At 50.4% G+C, this 15,418-nt stretch overlaps 1 protein-coding gene across 4 annotated transcripts in view; it reads left to right on the top strand.

Annotated features, from left to right (window-relative positions):
• The window catches only part of Pax8 (paired box 8), a 59,571-nt gene extending 55,044 nt beyond the window's left edge, over positions 1-4,527 (top strand). For 3 of the 4 annotated variants that reach the window (XM_015999554.3, XM_006981073.4, XM_015999556.3), the window contains 2 exons: positions 1,914-2,000; positions 3,433-4,527. In XM_015999554.3, coding sequence (XP_015855040.1) covers positions 1,914-2,000; positions 3,433-3,509 — 164 coding nt within the window. In that variant the 3' untranslated portion in view covers positions 3,510-4,527. The remainder of the gene's footprint in view (positions 1-1,913; positions 2,001-3,432) is intronic. The other variant, XM_015999555.3, reaches the window with a different exon arrangement.
• Positions 4,528-15,418: the final 10,891 nt, after the last annotated feature.

A 15,418-nucleotide genomic window follows, 5' to 3' on the forward strand; every position in this document is an offset into this window, starting at 1 on the left:
GAACAGGCTTAGTTCCCACTGGAGGCTGTAGGGGGGAGCACTGGCAGAGGATCACGGCAGCCAGTCTTGAGTGCAGGCTCTCACTTAGCATCGTGGCCTTGGGAAAAAGTCTTGAGGCCTTCTGCATAGAATTTTCTTCATTCCCAAGTAAATGGTGGGATGAGATACTTTCTTAGTTTCTTCTTTCTTCCTCCTTTCCTCGCTTCCTTCTTGTACATGTATTTTCTTCCAGATCTGTGCTTGGGTCTGTCTCTAGCCAAAAGAAAGTCCCTGTGTTCTTACCATGAGCCTGCGGCATGGTATGGAACTGCTAGACACAAAGAGGTTTCAGCAACCTTCCCCTACCTCAGGCTCTTCTCTGGCTTCCACTCAGACAAATGACCTCTCCTCGATGAGAAAGCAGACCAGCTGGCCCCGGCCCAGTCATTAAGATTTATTACATGACCGATATGAGAATCCACTGAACTTTTAAAAATAATTTATTTCATGTGCATTTGTATTTTGCCTGTATGTAGGTCTGTGTGAAGGTGTCAGATCCCCTGGATCTGGAGTTACAGGCAGTTAGGAGCTGCCATGTGGGTGCTAGGAATTGAACCCAGGTCTTCTGGAAGAGCAGCCAGTGCTCTTAACCACTGAGCCATCTCTACAGCCCATGAACTTTTTTTTAGCACCGGTTTCAGGAGAAAATAAAAAGAAGCCAATATTTCTGGATTATGCTTTTATCAAGAACATGATTCTAAGCACTTGATACTCACACCTCATCTAATCCTCACCCAAATCCCGTGAGATAGGGACGAGAGTTTGCCCCATTTGATAGGCAAGGACACCGAGGCTCAGAGAGAGAGAGAGATTAGGTGACAAGTCCAAACCCAGACCTAGAAAATGGAGATTTGACCTCAGACCAGCCAATTCCAGGGCTGAGGAGTTTCAAACCTTCATTCCGAAGTTTGAGATGGAGACAAGAAATCACAGAAGGCACCTCGCTCACAATCACAGATGAGTTTCCAAAAGACTGCAGAAACATTTTTTGATTATTAAATTGGCTAGAATCTGGCTGGATTGTTAAATGAGGTAAATGCTTGAAGGAATTAACTGGAATTTATGACCAAGAGTTCTAAGGTCAAATTCACGGTCCATCATTGGTCAAGAGTGGAAGCTGAGACAGCCTACTGACCAGGGCTCCACTCTGGTTTCCCATTCTGTAAATTGGCAGTGTGGGAGGACACCTCACAGGATGGTTGAGAGAGATGAAAGGGGCATGGTTGCCAAAGCATGCTCTGCAAACTTTAAATTACAGCCCATGACAGGTGTGGTGGCCAGCTCAGCCTCAATGCTGTTGTGTAAGGGAATTCTTCAGTGAGTTCTTTGACAAGAATAATTCTTTTGGGAAAGCCAAGGATCAACTGACAGAATGAGGTAATCTGGCAGACCTTGTGTAAATTCATATCCCGCGTTTGCCGAAAGCAGGGTCACAGCTTTCCCGAGAGTTGATTCCCCCTTTGACCACCAGCCCCCTCTGGAAAGTCCCTTCTGTAGAGAGTCCCCGGCAGCTGAAAAAGCAGAATTTGAATCTGGCTCCTAGAGTTTGGCTGTTTCCACACTGCATCAGATTTTCAACTTGTGTGAGTTTCTGTGGATCATAGAGAGTCTTGATTTCTTTGTCTGGAAAGTGGGGATTGTGGCATCTGCCTCCCAGGGGCTCTTGGGAGGACTGCAGAGTATCAAGGAACTGGCCAAAGTGACCCATACTGTGGGACCTCTCAGCTCCGCTGTCCCTGTTGTGGGTTCACTTGCCCTGTCCAGTGCCATTCATTTCTGGACTCAGCCCTGCTAGCCCTACAGACCTGTGTAGACAGTCCCCATGATGGTGGTGTCATGAACCTCACAGGTCTCTTGCCTGTGTGCTCCAACAGGAAGTGAATATTCTGGCAATGCCTACAGCCACACCCCCTACTCCTCCTACAGCGAGGCCTGGCGCTTCCCCAACTCCAGCCTGCTGAGTAAGTTCCTGGGCTCGTCCAGGCCCTCTGGTGGGCAAGGGGAGGGTTGTGGTGGAGAATTGAAGCTAGACCAAAGAGCTGAGAGGCCTCAGGCTGGATGGAATGTCTAGAGAGGTGGCAGTTGTTTGTCATAGAAGAAATCAGCAGCAGATCACAGTATCTGGTGGGTTTAGGGAAGAGAACAGAAGGCCAAGCATTCCACAGTTTCTGTATTTCTCTTTCCACAGTCGTGTCTGTTAAAATTTTGTTTTGCGTAGAATTCAGGAATCAAGTTTTGGAGGGCAAGGATAGAAAAGGGCAAAGTTACGTTCAAGCAAAGCTCAAGAGTAGCTGGCCCGCCTGCAGCGGCTTACAGTCCTGCCAGGAGACACTATTCAGGAGTTCACTGCACACTGCCAGCTGCTCTCCTTCCTGGGAGCGGAGGCCAAGATACCATCTTGCTCATTAGTCATCTAAATAGGTTGAAAATAGTCATGAGTCACCACCAAAGCTTTGTTCCGTCCAGTTCCTTGTATTTGCCTTGAGAACTGAGCAGTGTTCAGGGTTGAAATCTGGAAAGTGGGTTTCAACGAGCTTTGAGACTGCCTTTTCACCCACATCTGGCTCTGGGTCCCTCAACAGTTTGGGAAGATTCTGAGGGAAATAAATCCACAAAGACCTTACGGAATTCTTCTAGAGCCTTCTCGAGTGGCAGCCCTATCAGTTGTTAGAGCAAATCTGACTCAGAGAGAAACAGTGGTCTTAAGGATGTCCAGTTCATAGACACCTTGGCAAACTGGCTGTATCATCCATTCCCTAAAGTCCCTTCTTTTATTGTCATATCTTACAGTCCCAGAAAGGACCCGCAGGGGACTTACCTGTACTCTGTTAGCCAGATGTGTTCAACTCCAAGCCAGATGTATTCAACTACAAGCTACCTCTAGTTCAGTTTAGTCAGAAAGGGCAGAGACTTTGAGGCTGGTGGGGTTAAGAGGGCCTTCCTGTTGAGCTCTGTGGGAGTCCCTCAAGCCCAGAACCCCTGAGACCAGCCAGGAGTACAATTCTTCTAGGTGTTCAGAAGATGGTGATCTGACCCGCCATTATTTAGGCAAGGTCAGAGAGCATCCCAGCGACCCCCACTATGCTCAGATTTTGAGGTGTCACAGGTAACTGTTCTCTATTGCCTGCTCCCTGAAGCAGCGTGTTGAAGGTCAAAGCAGTCATGAGGGGTAGGGGGCAAGAAGCCATCATTTTTCTGGCTAGAAACTCAAAAGGTGAGGCCAGAGAAGGAGGGAAGGCTGGAGAGGAGTTAATTTTTGATGATCAGATGGGCGGGGGGAGGGGGGGATAAATGATTAACGCGTGCTGTCTTAAAGGTCAGCAGATGTGGAGGAACGTCATGGTGCAACTTCCCCTCTGACCAGCAATGTTGTTGTTGTTTTAATGTGTCCAGGTTCCCCATATTATTACAGCTCTACAACAAGGCCAAGCGCACCACCCACCTCTGCCACGGCCTTTGACCATCTGTAGTTGTCATGGGGACAGTGGGGACAACCAGGCAACAGGAGGACTTGGCCTGAGACAGGCCCCAGAGAGTCACACAAAGGAATCTTTATTTATTACATGAAAAATAACCACAATTCCAACACTGCGGCTCACTCCCTGTGTGGTCAGTTTAATGAACCGTGAAAGTCAGGATGACCTTGGAGAAGGCCAGACTGTCCTCCGAGATTCCTTTTGTGGGGGACAGGAGTTCCAGGAAAAACAAGAAGCATCCCATTTCAAAAGAGATGGAATTAGAGGAGAAATGTACCCAGGCTGGTACCCACCAAAGGAGAGAAAAGGGTTCACGAAGAACTTAGAGGGAGACATGGCTGAGGGTGTACAAGGACCACCTTGCAGTCTTCATCAATACAACCCCAGCAATCATGGATTGTAAGCAAGCCTTTCTGGGCCATCAGTCATAGCCCAGGGCCAGGGCTCTACCTATCAGTCATCCTAGGAGTGACCACCTTTAGCCTCTACCACCTGCTGGGCAAGTCAACCAGCAACTTTCTGGGGATGTCAGCCTACCTTCCCTTTCTTGCTGCTGTGAACCTACAAGCACCCCCTAGCCTCTCCACCAGCGAGCGGGTCACCCCTTTGGCAGCAGCGAACCTGTCCCCTGGGAAGTGCTGGCAGCGAGGCTCTGCACAGAGCACAGAGCAAGACATGATGGCTGGGACCATCACATCCTCTTCTCAACATCCCTGCCAAGTCAAGTGTGCTTTCTGCAGCTCCAGCCCACGCAGCCACCGAAGAGACCCCAAGACCAGCAGGAAGATTCCCTCTCTGGCTCCTCAGCTCCTTCCCCCAACACCACCTCACTGTAAATACCGTAAATGAAGCTCTGTTTGGGTCAAGCGTCCCTCTTTCCACCCCCCAGACTTTGGCCTCTGAGTGAATTGCTTCCCTACTATGTTGGGCTTTTCTCCTTGATACTTTTTTCTTTTTTTAAAGACAACCCGCCATTACCACATGACTCAATAAACCATTGCTCTTGGTCTCAGGTTTTGCGGCACCTTGGGGATGGACTTCCTCTAAGCACAGAATTAAGTGACTGACAAACTCACTTTGAAGATGTAGATTAGAAGGGACATTTTAGAGGACCTGGCTTAGCAATCCCTCTTTTCCTTAATAGATATCCAGCCCTGGGTAAATCAATTATTCCAAGTTTTGAGTTGATCCGCTGAGTAGATGCCAGCATAAAGTACGGCTGTGGCACAGTGCCATGCCAGTCCCTGTAGGCGGTCGCTGTTGGTGTTAACTGAAATGCAGAGTGTCAGGGGTGAGTTGGAGAAGACCCACAAATAACTACAAGCTGGGCCCCATGTAAACAGCGGTTTTGAGCTGAAGGAAATAAGCAAGAAGACAAACTTCTCTTTGGTGCCAGGCACAGTGTTGGGGGCACTGAGTAAGACAAGTTTAGATTAGCCTGATCTCACATATGAGAAAACTGAGCTTGGAAAGACATTGGATGATGTGGCCAAAGTGGGAAGTCATGGATTCAACTAGGTATTCTTATCCTAAATCCAGCACTACCACTAAATCCAACCAATACCACAAGGGTCCTCTTGAGGAATGCCAGAAGGAATACAAAAAACGGGCAGGGGCTTCCAAGGGTCGATTTTCTTTTGCCCTTCACAGGTGTTTGTCCCCTCATTTGGGAGGGGAGCTATCTGACCCCCCCCCCCCCCCCCGTGGACCCAGATGGAATGAGGGCAGGATGCCTGGGAAGACAGCAGGATAGAGCTGGGTGGAAGAGAGGATTCGTTATCCCTCCCAGGGGCTCCATGCTTGTGGGAACAGAAATAGAGAGTTAAGGTTGTTACCTCTTCATGTCTACCCCAAAGGAGGTGCCAGGAACAATCAAGGGACAGGGGTGGGATGAGCCCCATTGTGTCATGAGGGGACACTTCCCATGACATAGGGGGTCTGGAATGAGGCTCAGTTTTCAATAACAGGGATGTCCTCTATTTGTAAGCTTGGCAGCAGGAATCTGAAGCCTTTTTCAACTGAAGCTGCTCGAGTCTCTGAACCGCTGGATTCATGAGCACCCTAAGGCAACCTGCAACTGAGAATCACTTTGAATGAATCCATGGTGTGCTATGTGAGCCTACACAGTGATCCTTGCATTTATAAACAAACCTCCTTCAGAGACACTATGTACCCCTGGCAGTCGCTCTCCTGTCTCAAATGACAGGGGGCTCTGACATATGTCTGATGCAAAACTTTCCTTTCCTTTTCTAGCTCAGCCTGGTCACTGCAGGAAAGTCAGTTTAGAGATGTTGGGCGATTACATGGCACGACCCAACATCAGCAAGTACTCTCCCAGACCTATTCAGATATCCTATCCAAGGTCAAACTAGAGTCCCCCTTCGGGGCTCAGAAAACGTACTAATTTACATGCTGGGTGAGAGAGGCTAGACAAAGTACCTCAACGCTGGGGTGGTTCTGGGAGAAGTCGGGTTGCAGCATGAGAGGACGCAAAGATGAGAGAGTGTGAAATGGTCACTGGGGCTGAGCTGAAAGGCCATGTCCCACCTTGGGGGTGGGGTGGGGGATAGATGTGTGGGTTGAGAGGACTTGCTCACTATTCAGGGGGAGGTGGGGGTGCTGGTTTCTGTGGGCCATGGAGGAATAGCCTATGTTAGCAGGAGGATTTGGGATGGCCTATTTGCCTGGGAGATTACCAAAGCAGGGAGCACCTTCCTCACCCTCCTCCTCCACTGTATCTGGAAGAAGCATTTCCACTGTCCCTGAGAGCGATCTTGGCTTTAAAGACAGCGTTTCTTATCCATCACCCGCTCCCCACCCCACTCCCACTCCCACACACCCCCACACTTCTCCCTGCTTCCCAGTACCCCATCAGGGTGCCAGGTCACCAGGAGCTTGCCGCAAGCCCAAGACACTAAAAGAGGCAATGGTTATGTTCCTTGCTACACGGAGAATGGGCCCCAGGTACACAGGCAGGGCTACCATGGACTCTCTGGTCTATGGCCCCAAGCTCCAAGTCAGGAAGGAGGTTGGGAAAGAGAAACTGGCATTTCCCCCACCAAGGCCAGCCCTAGGCTGTCTGTAAAGCCCTCCCCCACCTCCGCTAGGCTGTCTGTAAACCCTTTCCCTACCTTCCCTGGTGTCTCCAGAAATCTTGCCACAAGTTATTACTAAGAAACGTATTTTCTGCCTACTGTGTGCCAGGCGCATAACTCCACCTCAAGCTCAAAGAATAGTGCTCAGTGCCCATAGTCCACAAATGCTGAATTAAAGACCAAGAGAGAAACCACTCACCAAGGTTTCTCCATTCCCATCTGCCCCCATCTTTCTGATGTCTTATTTTCTCTAAATGTATCTTTCCCCAGTGTAAATCAATGTAATTATCCTTTGAGATAATTTCCTTGGGAGTGGGCACAGGAAGAAGGTACTGAAGATCTCCGGTGTCCACCATCAGTTGGCCTGTGCCTCACCATCAGCCTGTCAGATGGGGGCTGTGGCAACCTTTCTGTCTCTCCTTGAGCCTTAGAACTTTCAGCACCCGCCCGCCCCCATACACTAGGGTCTGTTTTGTCTTATAGAAAGCGTATTCACATCCTCTAATGTTTCTGATTCTCAACGCTGGTCCCATTTTGCACTTGGGGAAACTAAGGCTTAGTGCTGCTTTAACAAGGTCGTTAGCTGGTCCACAGAAGACCTGACAGCATGACCGATTAGAGGCCCAATAGTCACTCCTTTTTAAGGCCATGGGAGTGTGGCATGGCCACGCTTCTGAGAGGCCTCACACACCCTTCCCTTCGTGGGGAGGGACAGAGGTAACTGGGCCAGTTATAGGCACTTGGCTGTAGTTCTGGAGAGAAGGCCCAGGAGGCAGCAGAACCCACTGTGAGATGTGTGAGGCATGGCTACCGCCAGGCGGGTCTTTGATTCCCTTCTGCCCTTGGCCTCAGGTTCCCTCAGCTACCTACTGGCTCCCTCTTAGTCCTTTAGAATCAGAAAACATTCCCTCTCTGGGGGAGCGGCTCACTCCTCCATAATTACCCCCTGACATCAGAGCCCAGGCATCTCTGTGATTCTGGAGAAAGGCCCCTCCCTCCCTCCCTCCCACAAGGGCTTCCTGCCTTTTCTCTGCTCTTTCTCTTTTTCCACCGCATTCCCCTCTTGTCTCTCTTCTGCTGAGCTCCAAGCGGTCATTCCTTTCCTCTCTGTAAAGGACCTTAGCATCTCCAGGGGCGTGGATTCATGCTTGAGAAGTGTTTGGAGGTCCCGTGTAGGCTCAGAAGACGCCAGGAGGCCTTCTTCTGCAGCCTCTTCCTATTCTCATTGCCTTGACTCTCTGGCACCCTCTGCAACACAGACCTTGGGATGGGTACTATTACCTGGATGGCAGGCCCCTGTCCCCGGGGCTCTGGGCTGAGGCACAGCATGTGTGTGCACGCACCATCCATTAACCTCACTGCGGCAACTCCACTCCCCACAAAGAGTCCAAGCCCCTGGCTTTCCCTGGAGGAGGCAGGCAGCACAGGTCTCCCTTTCCTCTGGGCAGCTTCTCCTGGGCAACCTCCTCCTTCTCTTGAGCCACCGGGCCATGAAGCAGCTTCGGGAGATTTGGGGTGCGGGGAGGAGGTCCAGTGTTGGAGGAGCGGCAGACAGCTCCTCCACATCTGTGCCCTGTGGCAGTGGGCCAGGCTGGGGAGTGAAGCTCTGCCTGCGGCTCTCCCAGGGAAATGTGATTTCCCTTGAGTGAAGCGGACTGTGCAGCGTGGAAATTGGCTCTTTTCTGAGCGAGCAGCCGCGGTTGCTGCGAAGTCGGGGCGGGCTCAGCCCACAGGAGGCCGTGCTGGCCCCTGGAGTGAGCCGGGAGCAGCCATGTGCTGAGAACTCATTAGGGATAAATCAAACTAGTAACAGCATGAAGCCAACACCCTCCCCCTCATCACACCTCCCTTCCCACCCGCTCCCCTCTCCGAGACCCCCTGCTCCCTCCTTTTTTTCCACAATGTTCTTCTCCCATGGACTTCTCCCCAGAGCCAGGCCACCTTTCCTCAGTTAAGGCACTGTCCTCCCACCCCAGCCAGGGCACCTTCCCACAACCAGCACATCCTCCCACAACCAGGGCGTCCTCCCTAACCATGGCTCTCCCCACCCAGCCCAGGGACCCTGACTCCCAGCCAAGAGTGCCCTTCCCACAACCCCGCCCTTTTCACATCCTCCCAGTGAGTCCTCTCCTCAGCTAGAAAGACACCTTACCCCCTAGTTTCAGGAGTCCAAGCCCAAACACACACACACACACACACACACACACACACACACACACACACACACACACACACACACACACCTAGTGCTAAAACTCCAGGAACTGTTTTTGTTTTTGTTTTTTTTTTTTTTTTTTTTTTGGTTTTTCGAGACAGGGTTTCTCTGTGTAGCTTTGCGCCTTTCCTGGGACTCACTTGGTAGTCCAGGCTGGCCTCGAACTCACAGAGATCCACCTGGCTCTGCCTCCCGAGTGCTGGGATTAAAGGCGTGTGCCACCACCGCCCGGCCAGGAACTGTTCTTAAAAGAGAAAGTTGTTCATACAGAAATACAGCATTTTTGGCTTGTCGTCTAGTTACGTATTTTTTCAGTAGAGGCCAAGAGGCCAAGATACTGATCAAGAATGTCACTGATAACCCCGGGGCCTCACTAGGACCACAGACAAGGAGCTCACATTCCAGACCACCGTATCTTGCCACCACCAAGGTGACTTTGCCTCATCCCTCTCAGCCTCCACCCCAACAGTCTTTCTTCCTCGGGATCCAGAACTGAGACCCCCCAGCTGTGGGCAGCATTAGTTCTCCTGACTCTTGTGCCCCTGGGGAGATGAGGGGACCCAAAAGACCTGCTGCAGGCAGGAAGACATTGTCCATAAAATGAACGAGCTGGATCAGAAAAGAAACCTGCTCCCCACCAAGGCAGAACAGAACCAGAAAGGGAATGGGGTGGAGTGGGAGGTGTGTGTGTGCGTGTGCGTGTGCGTGTGCGTGTGCGTGTGCGTGTGCGTGTGCGTGTGCGTGTGTGTGTGTGTGTGTGTGTGTGTGTGTGTGTGTGTGTATGGGGGGGAGGGACTAGGTCTGGCTTTCTATCTCTAGAAGAATAAGGAGGCTTCCTAGGGTGTTTACTGTAACAGTGAGACCATTTCCTTCCTGAATTACCCTCTGGCTGATGAGGGGACAGGGTCTGCCCTGTGTGTTGTACCTGGGTGTCATGAGACCCGGTCAGCTCTTGTTTCAAGATGAGGCCTTGCTCTTCACCTAGTCTCTTCTGGCCAAAGGATGCTGCTAGATGAGCACAGACATGGAGTGAAAGCTGTGGCTGGCTGCTGGCCCCTCTGGCTGGCAATCTTTCTCAGTTCCTCAGTTGACAACTGTGAACCTTGTGACTTCCCTCAGAATGATATGGTCCTTGAACCTTTGATGGGATTACTGTCAAGTCTCTGAAGGGTCTCACCTGGCCTTCTTGGGTAAGAAGCCTCTTCTACATTCTTAGATAATTTTCCATCCATCAAGTAAACAGCATATTTCCTTATCTGGGTGCTTGATTTGTTTGTTTTTTACTTTTTTGAGACAGGGAGGGTCTCTGACTTTGAACCTGTTGTGTAGCCTAGGATGACCTTGAATTCTTGATCTTCCCGCCTCCGCCTCCGCCTCCTTACATGTGTGGCAACATACCTAGCTATCCATATTTGACATGTGGACTTCCGGCTGGGGGGTTTCTGGTGCCCCACCTACCCAAACTTGGGCTCTGGCTCAATTTGTGTAACTATAACCAGACTTCTAAAGGACCCTGGGATGGGGCAGAAGCCAGGGACACTGGCTTGACATAGCCATTGCAAGGAGAGACACGAGGCTTCTGCTCTCCATTCACGTTAACTCATCAGCCCATTCATTCAGAAGTCTTCCACGAACCACCTGCTCTGGAGCCATTTCCTTTAAGAAACACATAAGAAAAAAACAAGATAAACCAAATAGGAGTTCACACACACACACACACACACACACACACACACACACACACATACACACACACCCAAAGAAGAAAAATCTTAGTGTTTAGAGATGGGATTTTTACACTGCCATGGAGCCAGACAGGAAAGTAATGAAAATCATGAGAGAGGATACATACAGAATACAGAGTAGTTGAAAATCTCTCGGGCTGCTCCCAGGCCTCTGGCAGGGCTGGCCCTCTCCTGTAGCTGGCCACCAGGAGCACTTCCTGCAAGATCTCTTCTGTCAATGACCCAAAGAAGAATCAGGGGATCACCAGGCGAGGAAGACTCACCTTGTCCAGTGCCAGGCTAAGGATGTAGCTTTAGTGGAAGAATGCTCACCCATCACGCAGGACTTCCTGGACTCAATCAGTAAAATAAGGTCACTGTCCTTTCCTAAATGCCCACCTGGCCATTCCAGCTATCTGTTTGGTCTTGCCCTGGCTCTAGCTCACTGGAAAGGCTGGCACCTCTTAGACTTGCTTCTTTGTTCTTGTCCTTGGGAAGGGAAATGGGAGGTGGGCAGTCACAGACTGCAAACAAAACACAACATAGAATGTCCCTTCCCGCATGTCTTTACTGGCATATTGTCCCTCTTCTTCCCTGACCACAGGCCCACATAACTGGAGAGAATACAAAGAGATTATGGGGACCAGTGGGGAGTGGGAGATAAGCTCAGGAAGGGAGAAAAGGTGTGTGTGTGGTGAGGAGACTCTGGAGCTGGAGACAACACCTAGCAGCGAGTTTCCAGACTCCTGGGGATGGTGACAGAGGCAGGGCCTTGGAGGCAAGCCCTACCTCCGTGAGCCTCCCCTCCCCCATGCATTTTATCAGGGCTCTACTTGGAGGGTGGAGGAAGGTTACTTAAAGCCTGGAACACAGAGATTCGGGGAGTTGCAGCCCCCAGATGCCCCGGGTGAGCGGGTGAGCGAGCAAAGGAGTTAGAGGAGGGGGAGCAGGTGCCTCTCTCAGCAGCCAGCCAGGAGGGGCTAAGTGGGGTGGGGGTGCCCAGACCCAGGCCAAGGCTTAGGACCCATCTGAGCATGTCGCCTGCTAAGGAGGAGTAGAGGCGGGGGAGGGGAGGGCGGGGAGGTGAATAAATAATAGGAAATAAAACTTCATGAAGCAGAAAATAAAAGGCAGATTATACAGATGTGGCAATTTGAAGGATCATTGCCTCTGTCCTCTTTTTAACTGCTGCATCTGGAGTTTTGAAGGCAGCTTATCCTCTCCCTCCCTCTGCCAGGTCCCCGCCTGGCTGGAGGCCCCCACAGGGCAAGGCATGTGTAGGGACAGGAACCTCAAACACCTTTGCTGGTGGCGTTTCCTAGGAAATGTGTGGCTGCTCAGCCTTGAGCAAGCTGGCCGGGCCAGTTCAGTGTGTGAGAGGCTAGGTGGGTGTCTTGGGGGAAGGTCGGAGCCAGGTATGGGTGTGGCCTTGTCTGAGAATGGAAAGTGGCGTTTGTGAGTTCCACATGTGCAGGGACCAGGGAGGTTATGGTGAGTGTGAGGACAGGTGGGGGCGACCGGACCGGACCGGCCAGACCTGGATGATCAGAAGCAGGATGAGGATTTGTGGTCAGCACGAGAAAGCAGCCTTTGGCAAAGAGGGAGTTTGGAGGACTGAGACAGAGAGTCTACGCAGCCTCTTTCCTCTTTTCATCTAAATTCATTTGTTAAGCCTTAATTTGACACTGTGCCAGGTGCTATATAAACAGACATGGTCTCTGACTTTAAGGAATTTCCAAACTGAGACACACACCACACACACACACACACACACACACACACACACACACACACACACACACTGATGCTTTGTTTATTTTGTTTTAAATATTAATGTATTCCCTACCTTGTTTCTGGGAGAATTTGGGGCAACTCACAGGAAATGCATGTAATACATTAGTTAGATATGTATAAAAAAAGCATTGAGACCATAGAAAATAGACCATGGGTAGGGAGGTGAGCTCTGAGCGGTAGCAAAGCCAGTTTAGACTCCAGTTGTGGGGTGAAAAGGTGACCGTTGTCACATCATTGGCTCTTATTCAGTGTCCTAGTCTCAGGAGAAGCACTATTTCCGATAGCACTTGGGGCTCTAAAGGAAATGATTTACCTTGCCCCCCGATAAAAGAGAGCTAAGGAAGGGTGAGTCCCTCAAAGATACTGCATCTAATTCAGGCCCAGTTCCCCACAGGACTGCCTAGGGCAGCATCCACCTGGGAGAGCCAACATGGACGATCCCCAGGCTCTGCCCAGTGGGGACACAGAGATTCAGAACATCTTGAGCAAAGGGGGTCTCAGTACCCTCTCTCCTGTCCTTCACCACTGGGACACAGTTCCAGTAGTTTTGGGGCACAGCTGCAGGAGACAGACAAGGTCTGGGGTCTCAAGGGAGATCCTAGCAGATGAAATCAGGTTCCGAGCGAGATCCAACCTAAGGTGAGGGTGGAGACTGAACATAGGAAGGAAGAGGGGCTAGGACACGTGGGCGGGACGTCCTGCAGACTTCAGACGAGATCGGGCGCGTTCAGGGTGGTATGGCCGTAGACTGTCCTGCAGACTTCAAATGAGGGAGGAATCTCTCCTCTGCCCAAGCCCGCGTTAGGAAACACAGAGAGCAGGGAGGTAAAGAGCCACTGGGTAAAACATGTTTGTGTCCCTAGGTATTGTCTTTCAAAGCCGGGGAAGGACTGTCCCTCCCTAGTATGGGGAGTCAGAAGATAAATCTCGGGGAGATGATACCCAGCCAAACTGGTGTAATAAGTGACATCTGTATAGTGCTTGACACTTGCAGAAAGTTGTCCTGAGTAGGCGTGTCTTAGAGACAGAACTCCAGGTCTGAAATTCAGATGAAAAATCTGGACTAAAGGTTCCCTTTAGAGGCTCATCCCTGAAGTTCTTCTGAAAGTCTTAAGGCAGCCAGTGCAGGACCTTGTAGAGAGCTGAGTTTAAAGAGAGAAAGAAGGACAGTGGAAGTAAAAAGAAAAAAAAAAAAAAAAAAAGAACCATACAAGGAAGATGCCTCAGGGGTGCTGGCTGGCCCAGGGAGGAAACAGTTTTGAGATGTGTTTTCTTTTGACCCTAGATATCAGACTCAGAAGCAAGGCCCTAGTTCTTGCTCTTGAAAGGCCATATTCCTCTTGGAGCGGAGAGATGAGTGCAGGGTAGGGGGACACAGACGAGAGCAAAAGGGAGAAGATAAAGAAAGGGAATAATTTTATTTCAGAGTAACTGTAGGCGACCCAAGGAAAGCTTCCTGGAGGGAGTGCCATGTTGGTTCTAGCTGGCTTTGTCCCATCATGCATTCCTCCTAATCTGTCCTTCCAGAGCTCAGAGATTCTCAGCATCTTGGTATCAGCCCCTGTCCTTGAGATGACACTGGCCTCACTTACACCACCAAGATGAAATTGGTTTAAATGACTGACTCAGGTGTGGACCCAACACTGCTAGCTCAGACAGACTCATGGGGCTGAGACAGAATCCTCCAGGAAGGAAATAAGTCTCATCTGTCAGATTAACACTGACGAAGCTTTGAGGGCTCTCCTGGTACCCCAGGGTTGTTCCCACCTTCTAGGTCAGGATCTGGAGCCCCAGAGGAATAAGAGAGAAACTTCATCTGTGTTCCAAACATGGACACAGATGCTGCTAAAGCCTATTGGAGCCAAAATTTATTACCTGGAACCTCTGGGCAGAGGGAGAGCCAAGTGCAGAGGCCCAGCTCCAAACAAGACAGGACTTAAGCGGGAGCCCTGAGAAGGCAGGTAGGGTTCTTAGTGTGATGCAGGGAGATTTCATTGCTAATAGTTAACCTGGCAGGCTTTCCTTCCAGGCATTGTCTGAAGTGTTTACGTGCATAATTTCACTCCCTCCTCTGTGAGCTGAGTGGTGTTATTAACCCTGTTTTGTGGAGAAGCTAACAGAAACGTAAGAGGCAGAGTACCTGGCTGATGGCCATACAGCTAAAAACCAAACCAAACCAAAACCAATTCATGCAGTTGGGATTCAACCTGAGGCAGTCTGACTGTAGGACCTCAGTGCAAGCCACACAGATCATGTGGTCTACAGGGTCAAAGGTTGCTTGGTGTGAGTTTGGGTGAAAGCTGAGAAGACAGTGTATTTGGTGACTGAAGATTACCAACAGTCTTCATGGGTGTTTCAGAGGGCTGGGGCTAGGGAAGGAAGGAAGGAAAGAAGGAAGGAGAGAAAGAAGGAGGGAAGGAAGGAAGGAGAGAAAGAAGGAAGGACAGGAAGAAGGAAGGAATGAAGAAGGAAGGACAGAAAGGAAGGAAGGAAGAAGGAAGGAAGGAAGGAAGAAGGAAGGAAGGAAGGAAGGAGGAAGGAAGGAAGGAAGGAAGGAAGGAAGGAAGGAAGGAAGGAAGGAAGGAAGGAAGGAAGGAAGAGAGCCAGGTAGAAATGGGAATCAGGCAGCTGGTGAGGCCCAGCCATCTTGGGAATTCATCACAGACAGGAGGAAAACCAGGGTCAGCCACAGGAAGCAACAGAGTCCAATGAAGGCTTTTGATGGCCTTTTCATCCTGTTGGTGACGCTGGAAGGTGTCTGTCAGGTAAGACAATGGGCTAGGTAGAAAGTGGGCCTCCTGAAGGAGGAGAAAAGTCCATGCTGGCCTTGTAATCCCAGCATCCAAGCACCATCCTTTCTTCAGAGGAGAAAAGGAGAGCAGGTGAATGAGTGAGCCGGTAAGATGGCGAGGCACACTGGCAGCCCAAACAGCTGGAGGCAGAGGTGTTGTTAGGGAGCAGTGTAGACAGGGCATTAGGAAGACTGGCCTAGGGTGGGTTGGGAAGGCCAGGTTGTTCCAAGACTGTAGACCACTGTCTTTATATTTTATCCTTTTCTTTTACATTTTTAAAATT

The sequence above is a fragment of the Peromyscus maniculatus genome, chromosome 4 (assembly GCF_049852395.1).
Source record: "Peromyscus maniculatus bairdii isolate BWxNUB_F1_BW_parent chromosome 4, HU_Pman_BW_mat_3.1, whole genome shotgun sequence".
NCBI lineage: Eukaryota > Metazoa > Chordata > Mammalia > Rodentia > Cricetidae > Peromyscus > Peromyscus maniculatus.